The 13,357-nt window shown below is 38.5% G+C and overlaps 1 protein-coding gene across 1 annotated transcript in view; it reads left to right on the top strand.

Annotated features, from left to right (window-relative positions):
* Positions 1 to 13,357, top strand: part of DMD (dystrophin) — a 1,498,644-nt gene that overhangs the window by 787,516 nt on the left and 697,771 nt on the right. Inside the window, exon 40 of the mRNA XM_077807212.1 lies at positions 6,917 to 7,092. Coding sequence (XP_077663338.1) covers positions 6,917 to 7,092 — 176 coding nt within the window. The remainder of the gene's footprint in view (positions 1 to 6,916; positions 7,093 to 13,357) is intronic.

Below are 13,357 nucleotides of genomic sequence, written 5' to 3'. Positions count from 1 at the left end.
CCAGATCAAGTTGCATGGAAAGGACCATTCCTGTGGTACCAAAACATTATTTGCATTTAGTCAGGTTATCTCACTGGTGTTGGCATGTTGGTAGTTGGCGTATTGGTATTCACAACAACAAATTATTTTCCTGAAAATAATTGCTTGAGGTTGTATGAGCTACAGTTTCACTAACATACAGCCTTATTGCCATTGAAAGAGGGAGAAAAAGAATCTCTGGTACATTAAAAACAAAAAAGCTTTTCTCAGTCTCAGATCTTGCAGTTTCTGTTGTGATGGTGGGTATCTTAAAATCTTAAAAGTTCCAAGTTTCACTACTGTTAGAGAGAGCCCAAAGTGTTCTGAGTCACATCTGGCCAGGAAAAACTTTGAGTCTACATGATTAAGGTAGCTGGCCAGGATCCACTAGAAAAGAATATTCAGTTTTATAGATTTAACCCCGTTCTATTAAATATTACCCAAATATGAAACTATGGTGTGTGATAACAGAGAAGAAACTGGAATGGTTGTTAGAATTTGAGGACAGTAAATTATTAGGTGCTCTCTGGTTAGACATAGGGGGCTCTTTGGGGGCTGAGAGAGAAAGGGTTAGAGCTGGGAACGTGAGGGCAAAGGAACAGGATTTAGCTCACTTTCTAGGAAGTAGGGTGAGGGAGAAAGAATGCCTCATACCTGGGATAAAATTAGGAGACCTGCATGATTTGTTTCAAGATTTAACTGAAGCTGCAAACATTGTGATTCGTGGTAATGGGAAAAAATCAGACTTGCTGTCTGAGTTTGTAGCTAAATTACCACTCTTATCACAGATATCTAAATAGGTCCCTGTTCAGAGGGAACTTACTTTTTTTCCATGAAAACATTTAGCCCATCTCAAGTGGCCAACCTCTTAAAAATATGAAGACTATTTGTGGGCTAGAATGTTGCACACACACTGAACCTAAATCTGTAAGGCTGTCATTGACTGTTGTGTACCCCAGTGGTGAATACGTATTACAGTTTCCTCTCTTTGCTGACCCACAGAGGATGTGAGATTTGACAACTACCAGTTACAGCATGTTGACTCTGTAACTTAAGCTGTAGCTGCTCGTGTGTTTAGCTCTCAAGGTTCCCTTGTTCAATATGTGGTGTGTTGGCTAAGAAAACCGCTGTCATAATTGCTTACAGGTGGAGCGGTTTGAAAACATAATTACCTCTTGTTTAGGGAGCTGCTCATTTTAAAGACAAAGGTATTTTTCGCTTTTTTTTCTTTTGACTATCTTCCTGGTAAAGTGAGCTCAGTTTAGATGAGGAAATGTAGCAAGTAAATTAGGGTTTCATACAATGAAACTTCCCTGAGCTAGAGAGCTTGTAATACTTTAAGTATTTTATCATAATGAATTTATTTGGTGTTCTCTTTAATAGCAGTATCATCATAATGACTGTATTGAGTACTGATGGAGAAGAATATTTACTTGCATAGAAGTTTCATTTTAATCTGATGTTAGGAAAATATATCATTAAAATAAACTGCTTCTGTGCACTGATTTCAGATATCTAAATAACAAGATAACTTTATTTGAACATGGAGACCTTAATTCTGTCTCTCTCTCTCTTTCTTTTTTTTTTTTTTTTCATGTACTGTAGTCTATAGGGTAGTTTCCAGAGGCAGACAACTTGCCTAAATATGTTTTCACCAACAACAGATAAGTCTTTTTCTATGTGGCTGTCCCACTCAATCTTCAGTTGCCAGGTCTCCTTTACTACCATTTATTGCGCTCTTGCTGATTGCTAGAATTAAACAGGGCTGGTGGAAAGTATGAAACAAGGAGCTGTTGAAACATGGGTTTTAAAATAATTTATATGTGTACATAGGACCAGATTATGATTGCCTTACTCATGTTGAATATGACCTTATTCTGCAAGTAGTCCTAGTGAAATTAATGTGACAACTTGTGCAGTAAGATACTGTTTTGAAGAGAGTAAGCAAAGGTGATGCATGGGGGGACATGGGGAGGGCGCTGTCATGTCCGTCCCCCCTCCCCCCCCCCGCACTCCCCGATTTGTGGCTTGGCTTGTAGGAAGCAAGCTCATACTGACTGAGCATGCTCAGTGACGTTGCTGAAGCTGGCTGCCCTCACTCTGTCCTCTTCCCCCCCCATGGCGCCCTCAATTATCAGCAGGCACAGATTGTCTCTGAGAGTAGAATCTGACTTATACTGAACATTTTCATACGCATTCATCTGGCTGACCGGAAATTTCCAGCACTGGAGGGATAAGGAGATATCTCAACCTTGCATTATTTTTGATGAAAATTACTTGAACTAGACATTTTTATTATTTTTGTCTAAGAATGCAACCTCTAAGCCACCTTACAGTGAATAACAATGTTTGAAAACAAATGTACTTTGGTATAATTAAGTAACAGGATAGATGAAGATGTATATAGTTTTTCTGCTGTTCAAGTTCTTAAATGTGTCCACTGCTAGGATTGCCAGGCGTCCAGTTTTTGACCAGAATGCCCAGTCAAAAAGGGACCTTGGTGGCTCTGGTTGGCACTGCCGACCGGGCCGTTAAAAGTCTGGTTGCGCAGTGGGAGCCCAGAGCTAAGGCAGGCTCCCTGGCTCCACATGGCTCTGGGAAGCGGCTGGCAGGTCCTTGCAGCCCCGGGTGCATGGGCGACCAAGGAGGCTGTGCAGACTGCCCCTGCCCCAGTGCGATTTGAAATTTGACAACCCTATCCGCTGCCATAGTGCCTGAACTTCACTATTAACACTTGAGAGTTCAGCAGAAAACAAAATTCTGATCTCGGATTCAAATGCAAGTATGAGTAAGAAAGGAATTGCTTTTTAATAATTTTATCTTAAAATATATTAATATTGTATTGATGATCTGACCCTTCTTTCTAGCATTTGGATCTTATATATATTTTAGTACAAACGTTTTGCAATTTGTATTTAAAATGAGACAGTTTTGGAAATTAGTGTTCGTAGTAGGAAGGTGGTGATAGGAAGGTTGGTTGTCCAGAGTGTAAAATGAAATGTGGAAGTAGGCAGTGCAGTGAACATAGGGGTTGGGGTGTTGGGCCTATCTGTCAACACTTTTATTGGGCAAGACACAGTTAGTACCAATTTCCTTCTTGGGCTGCAGGGTGAGAGATTTCTGTACAAAACAAATCATGCTTAGGAGAGAATGTAAGAGGTACAGGAGCAGTTATAGCCCCTTCTGTTATTTCTCAGTCTCTTCCAACTCCTTTTGCCCTTCAGCTTTCTTCTTTCTCCTTGTTTTTCTTTTCCCTTCATTCCCCTTTTTAGTCATTTTTCCTTCTATCAGTTTGGTTCCCCATTCTTTTTATCCTCCCCATCCCCCTGCTCTCCTATCATCTTCTTTCTCTTTTTGTTTCTTCAGTTATACTTTTCCCTATTCCTCTCCCATTCTTTCTCCCCCTTCTTTCATCTTTAGGTCTGTTAATGCCTTTGCTTCTTTTAAAACATTCTTACTGTAGTTACTACTGGTCCACTGGTGGTTCTGCTTTACGGGCTCTTCCATAGGCTCTTCCATAGGCAGCACTTTTTTGACAGGAGGCAACTACTTTCTGAAATGTCAATTCAGCAAAGCAGACTAATGAACTAGCCTCAGCAAAGAAAAAACTGCAGTGAGGATATTTTAAAAGCAGAGTCTTTTGAAGGTAGAAGTGAATGGGAAAGAAGACAAGGCATTTGCAAGAATCACTACAGCCCCACTTCGCCATAAATAAAATTAAGGACATTGCTTGCAAAAACAGGATGGCAGCACTGTTTCCCATGCAACTTAAGTCTTCAAAGGGACCCTTGTTTGACATCTCATCAAACTCTACCCTTTGCGATACAGTATTTGATGATGCTGATCATCCTCAAGCCAAGTTCTCAGAAATGAATGATGAGATAAAATAATTGCATCTATCTTCATAGTCTTAAACACTGTGCATTTATTTTTGCTTCATATTCTGATGAGTTTTTTCTCTCTGCCATACCATTTTCATTCTCAGTAACTGATTATAATTTATGTTTAAGACGGTCTTTACAATAGAAAAATGTGTGATAAATATGTTCTTACTTATTTCTTTGGCAGAAGACCCATAAATCAGCAATGAAAATAAGATTTCAGAGGCTTTATATTAAGAAAGCCTTCACCTATTTAGCACCTATGAAGTGCTTGAGTGGCTGGTAGGGAGCTGACACTCAGCTACCACAAGAAGACTACCTCTTGCTGGAGGCAGGGGGTAAGAAGGTGACTTGCAGTCCTGGGTACCCCGAGAACTGTCACTGTGTCCAAATAACATTCTTGGAGAATAAAGTCCTTTGTTTCCCCACAGATGTTACCACATGGATAGTGGCTATGAAAGCTTCCTGAGCTCCTGTCTATGCTTAAGATGCTACAGTGACACAGATGTGCCGCTGTAGCATTCAGTGTGGACACTACCTATGCCCATTGCTGTAGTTAATCCACCTCGCTAAGAGGCATTGACCTAGTGCTGTCTACACAAGGACTTAGGTCAGCTTAGCAGTACTGCTCAGGGATGTGAATTTTTCACACCTCTGACTGTCATAGTTAATTAAACTGACCTAATTTTCTAGAGTAGACCAGACTTCAGGCTGTCACATTGTTGTGCCTCATTCCTGTTCTGGAGGCTCCACCTCCAGGAGACACCCACACAGGCTTCATTTGGTTCCAGGAGAAAGAAAACTCTTAACCCCTCTAAAGATTGCACACACACACCCTCCTCATAGGTGCTTATCCTCCTAGTGGACTTGAGGAGGAGGGCTCTGTATCTGATCGGTTGGACAGAAAGGAGCAGTATATGCCTTATGCTCAATGGCTCCCATACGGTTAAGTAGGGAGGGCTTATAAGCCCTCCCCCCGGCCTGGGGCACCATTCTGTGCCGGGAAAAAGGTCCCCCCTTCCCTTCTTTGGGATTAGAATGGGGTTGAGTTTTAGGGCCTTGCTGTAGGTATCATGCTAGTTGCCCTTTAGGGACTGTGAAGGAATCTTTCCCACATTGCCTGATTCGTTGGGACAGGATGGGTTTTTTTCACCTTTCTTTCAGCAGCCCAGGGGGACCTGGTGAGTAGGTTAGGTTGTAAAATTCACATTGTCCCAACTTGGTTGGTGCCCAATTCAGGTACTCAATCAACAGGAGATCTGTTTCCTTAATAAACTGGAATTGATAGCAGAATTAGGGGAAGGCATCTCCTAAAGAAGGTGGGGTATGGCAGTGAGCTTCCTAATATCTGGAACAGTGAGGCGACAACCCCCTTTCCCCCGCCTTCAAGGGAGACGTTCCTAATGTTGGAAGCAGAAGTGCTGCAACAAAGACCAGAGATAGCAGTTCAGGAGTGGGAAAACAAGAGTATATATAGCATTGGTCCAAAAAAGGATTTGCTAATTTGTCAGTTTTCTGCTACAAGAGAATATAAATATTCAGAATTTTAAATTGAAATACAGTAGAACACCTTTTCACAAACTAATTTGGGATTAAGGAGTTCAAACTCTAAAAAAGTTTGTTAAATCCAACACCTCAACATTATTTTAGGTATTGTGTTTAAGTTGTAGTATGGTGCAGTGCATTGCATCACTTTTTTCTCTTGTCCTTCAAATCACAGCAAAGCAATTTCCAGTGCGCTGAAGGCATTGGAATGTGAAGAGATGTTGACTTGTTCTTCATCAACATCACTGTCGTTATGTGGGTTGGTTTTTTTTTTTTTTCTTTTCTTTTTTTCCCCCTCCTGCCAGGAACAATGGTTCATATAACCAATATCATAAAATCAGGTTTCTACTGTACACTGTTTTGTACCTGGACTCTATTATTTTGTAGAGGTTGGGAGCCCCATAAAAAAACAAAAAACAAAGGTAGAGTTCAAAACAAGTTTCTTCTTTCAGTTTGTGTTTATTTTAGCAGTAAAAAGTTTAACATCTCCATTTCACAGTTACATGCTTATAAATTCTGAGAGTTATAGAAGAAAAGGTCAGTCTTGTTCCATGAATAAATAAAGATACAAAATTAATTTGATCTTTTTACCGATAAAAAATTACATTCCCTAACTATATACATGGCTCTAATTGTCCCTTTTCAGATCTGGTTTAATGGCTGTGTAGTGTGGAAGTTTGTTACATTTCAAGATTGTTACTGCTAATGATGAATTAAGATAACAAATGGAAAACTGGAATTCCAGTAATGAAAGAGATATAGGAAATTAATCGGAGTGCCTTTAGCGAAGAGTAGAAAACTGCCCATCAGCAATGTTTGGTTGTATTTTCAGTAGTTCTGCAGGTCACAGTATGTAGACAGAAGTGAGATAAGTAAGGATTTTATCAGAAGTTTATTTTTTCTCAGAAGTGTAGGGTAGTTGATTATCAAGCCTCTCACAACTAGGAGTGGATCTATTCCAGAGAGGGATTTGGAAAAGTACTTCAGATGTATAAATTAGCAGTCTCCTTGTTTCTGTCAATGTACCTTTTCACTACTTTTATTGACAGTTAATGGAAAACCAAAATACTTTGTTTGCTTTCACATTTTACAACATTTTGTACACTATTATATATGGTACATCTCTGTGGGGACACTATTGAATTTACTCAAGAGGATTTCCCACTAATGGATCTGTAGAACATTATAACATTCTCTAGCAGGCTAGAATATCCCCTCCCCCCACCAAAAAAAAAAAAAAAAAGAGAGACAGAAGCTGAGCTGAAAAGGTGCTTGTTACAAAAACATAAAAGCTGCCTTTCTGTCTTATCGCCTTTTGGATGTATTGCATTTGGGATTCAGAGTAGAGAAAAACTTTCCCACAGAGCTCTTGCTACCAGACCTGTAGTTGGTAAAGCATTTTTGATCCATGCTTGAATAAAAGGATATGATTCTTCATTTTTGACATTTAAAAATATATATATATTTTACAGGAGCTCCATGATGGCATCGGACGACAGCAAACTGTTATCAGAACATTAAATATAACTGCTGAAGAAATTATTGAGCAGTCATCAACAGCAGATGCTAATGTTCTTAGGGAAAAGCTGGGTAGCCTGAATTTTCGGTGGGAGGAAGTCTGCAGGCAGCTGGCAGAGAGAAGAAAGAGGTAGGTTAAGAACATGGATGTTCTGAAATCATTTCTGGTTATTTCAGATTTTCTTTTGACAATAACATTGCAAGGAACCTATTGGACTGTTCCTTAAATATTAATATTTAACTATCCATGATTAAACACAACATCCTCGTTTACTTCTCCAATTCTTTGTTTCTACCCGGTCTCCTACACCCCTCTCCCGCCCCACATAAATAAATGTCCTCATACTTCCCACTGCTAATGTTTTAAAAAACACCATAAATATGATATTGTTTTTAGAAAAGCTGAACAACAGAATGATGTTTTTCATAGGTAATTTACACCTGAGCTCACATTTTAACAAACATTTTAAAGTAACTTTTTACCTGATAATGTATCATTAAAATTGTATATTAAAAAAGGTTTCTGTAACTGTGGCACTAATGGCATTTTAGGAAATCATTTTAACAATATTATTTACTTTTCACCATGTATGATATGTGTTTACTTTGGGCATTTCACTCCGCTTCGATAAAGAGAATGGATTAGTCAGTTTAACTGTCATTTATAGGCTGTGTACAGTCAGTTTTTCATTCTCCTGCACTAACATGATGCTGCAGTATTTGAGTTCCAAATATTACAGGGAGAGTGTTTTTCCTTTTACAAGAAAGGATTTCCTTTGAATTAAAAAAAATTACAAACATTTCTATTGATATTGGGTTTTATAAAAGCTTGTTTTTTTTTCTAAACTTAAATGTAGGACTGAAATTGACCTACCAGAGCTTCTTTCAAATACAGTAGTTTTGTTGCCAACCTTCATTCATATGCTTTTTCAGAAATGAGTATCTCATGAATAAGGTATAATAGTGAATACAGTATTTAGGAGGAAGACCAATAGTGTGCAACAGTTTGTTCACCTCTTTAAATGTCTCGTTGTTACCCTAAGGACTACCCTTTTTCAGTTTAGAATTGTGGAGAGGGAGGAACTGTAAAGATGTTCACATCCAAAAGGGAGTGAGGTGGGAATCCTGAAAGGTTATTGTTGACTTTAATTATCATTAAACTCTCCCTTGGAATGTATTAAAAGATGAGAATGCCAAGAGTAGACTGCTGCAGTTGGATGGCTTTAAATGGTTCTTTCTGTTGTGTTTCCAGGTGTTGATGCTAATGTTTCTTGTTACACCAGGGAGAGCTTGGCCTTTATTTATCACACTAAAAACTATTCTTTTGCACCACTGAAACCCAGCTGTATTTCCAAACCCTTGCCTCTTATGTAAGTGCTAACATGAAGGAAACAATAATGTCATGTTACTAGCTCTGTATGCTGCTGCTGCAGCACGTAAAAGGCGGTTTGGGGATTTAGCGTTGACCAAGAATGTGAATTCTGTCCCAGTTCTGGTCAGCGGTAGTACAGCACTTGCATCTCCATCTTTTTTATTTCATAGCTACAAATGTGTGTATCTGAATGCCACTTTGGCTTCAGGCTCTCTCTGTGGTGCACTGAATTATTGAATTTCCTTGCACATTCTCTCCAGTAAAGAAGAATAAGACCAACAATCTGCTAATTGAGAATAACACAGTCCTATTCCCTAAATGAGCTACATTGCATTAACCAGAAAAAGCAGCAGTACACTTGTTCTAGCTTTGATGTGTTTTGTTTTGTTTTTTTCTAGCTAACCAGTTGGGTATTTTAAGTACAAATAATCCTAGTGAACTAAACAGGAAAAAAGGCATTGGCATATAGTGAGAAAAGATAGTACTGTCTCAAACTGGTAGGAATTCTTGTCCGTTACGGTAATGTCATTAATGACTGTCACAGTTGAAGGGCTAGCTGGATTTTTGTCCCTTTTTTGGTCTCTCTGAGTTTATCCAGCTCACGTCTTGGGCTCCCTGCCCTTACCTGTCCCTTTGTAGGATCCTACTCTAAAACCGGGACCTGGGTCAATCTACCCTCTGTATACCTGCCACTTACCATTCTGTGAGTCTGACTGGGTTTTGGGCACCTGCATTTCCTCCCTTCAGAGACAAATGACGAGTGATAAATTGACCAACAGCCTTCTTAAAGCAAAATATCTCTGTTCAGGGGTTAGAACAAAGCATTAGATGAAAAAAAAAAAATAAAAAAAATGGATCACAGGTCTATCTTACCTAAAGTACTATATCCCAGGATTGTTCCGGCACCCCTGCCGGTTCCTGTGTTTTGGATATGACTACACTGCAGATACGAGGTGTAATTCCCAGTTTAAGTAGACATATATGCTGTAGCTTCGCTCAAGCTACTGCACTCAAAATAGCAATCTGGCTGCAGCAGCATAAATGGTGGCTTAGACTACGAATGTGAGTATGTATTTAGGATCTCAGATGGGCTGTATTTGGGCAGCTAGCCATTCTGCTACTTCTAGCAGGATGGCTTGATCATAGCTAGTATGTATGTGTATCTACCCGAGCTGGGCATTACCTCCCAGCTGCAGTGTAGACATACCCTTTGAGTGTGTCTCAATCTGCACCCTCAAGACAGTCTTTTCAAACCTTGTAAGTGTTCTTTATTCTACAGGAGTTTTCCCCATGTGCTGTTGGGTTTTGGTCCCTCGTGGTCAAATCTGTTCTTTATGCTGGCTTGAGGAACAAGAGACTCATTAGAGCTAATTGTTCAGGCATTGTCCCTTAACCATCTAAAGTGGAAGCTGTTAGCAGACCATCTTGAGCCACCTCTTCCTTCCTGCCTGATCCAGCCCAGACAGTCCTCTTTTGAGAAGCACTTAACCCAAAATATGCATACATTGCAATGGCAGGCCAATGCACAATGTTAACAAATATGTAAGAGCATTCACATATTTGTCATGATGACATAATAATTTGTGTGTTCTGCAGTTTCACTTCAATTCTCAGAATATAGAGTATCCTTTAATTAAACAAAAAACCCTTGTTTAATTGCTTAGACATAGTATAAACTAAGGCTTGGTCTACACCTAAAAGTTAGGTCAACATAGCTGTAGTGCTCAGGGGTGTGAAAAATTCACATTCCTGAGCATTGTAGTTAAGCTGACCACACCCCCAGTATAGACACAACTAGGTGTATGGAAGAATTCTTCTATCAGCCTAGCTACTGCTGCCTGGGGAGATGTGACAGATATGGCAATTTCCTTTAATAACATGTGAGAGGGTAACAACACCCCCTGCAGGAACTAAGTGGAGGTGATTAATAAAATTCACTCAGGTTGTAACACCTCCAGAGAGGTATCACCTGCTGGGGGGCCTGCATATACTGGGTCCAGCTGGATTCTGTAAAGAACCAAGAGAAACAAAGAAAGGACTTTGGTATAAATAGCCTGAGTTTAAATTGACTCAGAGTCTTCGTTCTAATCCAGCAAATGGATAGGACCTTCTGCCCAAGGGGAAGGACCCAATCCTTAGGTAAGGGTTGGAAGGACTGACACCAACCAGCGCTTTTGTGGAGAAGAGGGAAGGGAGTAATCTGTGGTAAGCTTATTAGCATGCATATAATTTTTTTATTGTCTTTAATATGTTGTTTCTGTAAAGTTTCTACCTTAAGAATAAATATGCTTTCTTAGAAAGAGCTGTGTGGTAACTTAAAACAGTGAATAATTACCCTGTTCACAGCTTTCAAAGAGAAAGCAAAGCCGAGAGATTGGCCTGCTTAGACAGTTGGACTTTTCCGTGGAATTCACAGCGTAGGCAGGAAACTTGCTGGCTGGAAATACCCCGGTCAAGAGGGGAAGAGATGAAGGTATCTGCCTAAGATGGGAGGCAACGGGGGAGCTGGAAGCCTTTGAGTTGGTACCATTGCCAGGCCATGAGGAGGGAATATGGCTGCAGTTGCCCTGAACTGTGACAACCTACAATATTAGAAAAACCCTTTCTGTCACTATAGGAGGCATCTACATTATAGCACCACAGCAGGATAGCTACAGCGCAGTAGCTGTGCCACTGTAGTGCCCATAGTGTAGACATGGCCTAAGAATGTCTGTGTGTATTAAAACATTACAAAGTTTATTATTCAGTGTTGTAAAAATTTCATTTTCAAAAGACAGAAAGACCCAAAACCCCAACAACAACAAAAAATTGCACCCAAACTCAATATGTTTTTCTGTTGTTTTTTTGGAACGTCTGTCTCTCTACGAAGTATGAACGTAATTGAAAGTTTATTTAGTATTTAAATTTTTGTCTTCAAATGAAAGCTTCTTAACAGTCAAAAGGGTGATGAAAACATTGAGATTTTTGTTAAGCATATATTAACCTCTCTATGGTTGGATTGAAAAAGCGATAATCTCTGCCTAGCAGATTGCGGATTCAGTTACATTCTTATTGGTTAAAAACTGCAAAACTTTTTGTTTTGGAGAGTGTGTATGCCTTTTTAATGTTTGTGGCATACCTATACTTATCCAATGAATCAGAGAGTACATGTGTAATATTTAATTTCAGAATCAGTCTTATAGTTGGATGATCGGAAAAGGAGGATTGATGACCCAGCATCATCAAGTATACTTGATGGAAAATAGAATTTCTAGCTGTTTCAAAAGTAATCAGTTTATATTTTTAATTGCTAGATTTTGACTTTAAAAAAACCCTGCCACTGACAACAAAAAAATTGTTCTATTGCGCTGAAGAACATTTCTTATTATTTTAATTCCAAATGATTTGCACTTGGAACAAGCTTAAACCTGCTTGGTATCTATTTTGAGCTCAAGTTAGTTTGAAATATCTATGCAAAGAATTGCACAGCAACTAACTCTATTTAGCAGGGTGCTTTTGAATATATAAAGTGTTTGGTTTCCTGGGGTATACAAACAAAAGCTTTTATGCTCTAACTCTAAAATTATATATGGTTATTATAAATTAACTGTTCTATTTTTCATATTTTTATACTCAACTTTCATTATAGTATTGCTTTAGCTACAATACATTAGCTACCTTTCATTAGTCTTTCACCTGAGCTCTCAATGTATTGAAACCTGTTATTAACTTCTCTTTAAAAATCAAAAGTTGGCTCATAGACGACGCAGTTGCAGTACAGCTAACTTACTGTATTTTTTTAGTATTTCTTTTACCGCCCAGAAAAAAAGATGTATACATATTTAATTTTATTTTTCTTTGTTTATGAATGTTGGGCAAATATGCAGTGATAAGTATGCACAGATTTCGTAGAGTAATTAATTAGAAAAGAAATCTCACTGATTTAAATTTGAAATGCATATGCATATAGTACTGTAGCTAAACTTGCCATTATTTACTGGTCATGATTGGCTTCTCCAGGGTATATGTGATATTTTGTAGTTTAATTATTTTGTTTAAAGGTTCTTACTCAAATGAGAGAGAGATTATATTTGCATATTGTTTAGAAAAAGAGAGGGGAGAGGGAATTCCTTGATCTTTCAGTAAATATTTTCCCTAAACTTTCATATTACTGTTTTGATGGTTCATCAAATGCTCAATAAAATTTCACCAAAAAAATAACAGGTATCAAGGAATCTAATGCCCCCTTTCTCTACTCCCAGAAATCCCTGTAGCAGCAAATGCTAGATACATAATAAACAGTTGGTTTAGGAAATACAGCCAACACCAGAATAGCATTGGGAATGCAAAGATAGTGATGAGTCACCAGCACAAGTCCAGAGCTGCTATTCTCTTCTGGCTACAGATTTCCACAAAAATATTCATGAACACTCTATGTGTAGGTAGAACCTTTAAGTACTTGATGCTGTTCACAATGAATTTCCATCTCACCATGATACTGGTACCAAGTTAGTGAATGATGCAGAAAGTTGGAGATGTAATATGTTTTTATTTTTAACAAAGCATTTGATACTGTTTCTCAAAACAGTAACTGAAAAATAAATACACATATAATTGGAAAAGAATATTAATGTGTATAAAAAAAAACCTAACAAAAAGACAATGATATCAGGACAATGACAGCCAGCAGTGTGTGGAAGGTACATAGAATGGTACCACTAGACATTGGATTTGATCCAGTTTTAATTTCTTTATTCATAAAGGATAAGGGAGCACATTCATAGAAGAGGGAGCACATGAATTATATTTGCCTATGATTTTAAAGTGGGTAAATGTTTCAAATCTACATGCAGTCAGTGAAATAATACCAAGGGCCCTATGTGATTTAAAAACATGAAGAGAAAGAAACAAAATGAGATTTAATTTGGACAATTCCACGTAATATAGCTGAGATAAACCCAGAAATGGGTAAAGTCGTAGAAGACCAAAGGGTGAGAGTTTATGACAAGAAGCAAGGCTTTTCAATATTATATGGCTACAGAAA

The sequence above is a fragment of the Eretmochelys imbricata genome, chromosome 1, assembly GCF_965152235.1.
Source record: "Eretmochelys imbricata isolate rEreImb1 chromosome 1, rEreImb1.hap1, whole genome shotgun sequence".
In the NCBI taxonomy this organism is placed as follows: Eukaryota; Metazoa; Chordata; order Testudines; family Cheloniidae; genus Eretmochelys; species Eretmochelys imbricata.
This window is presented reverse-complemented; position numbering and strand designations above follow the sequence as displayed.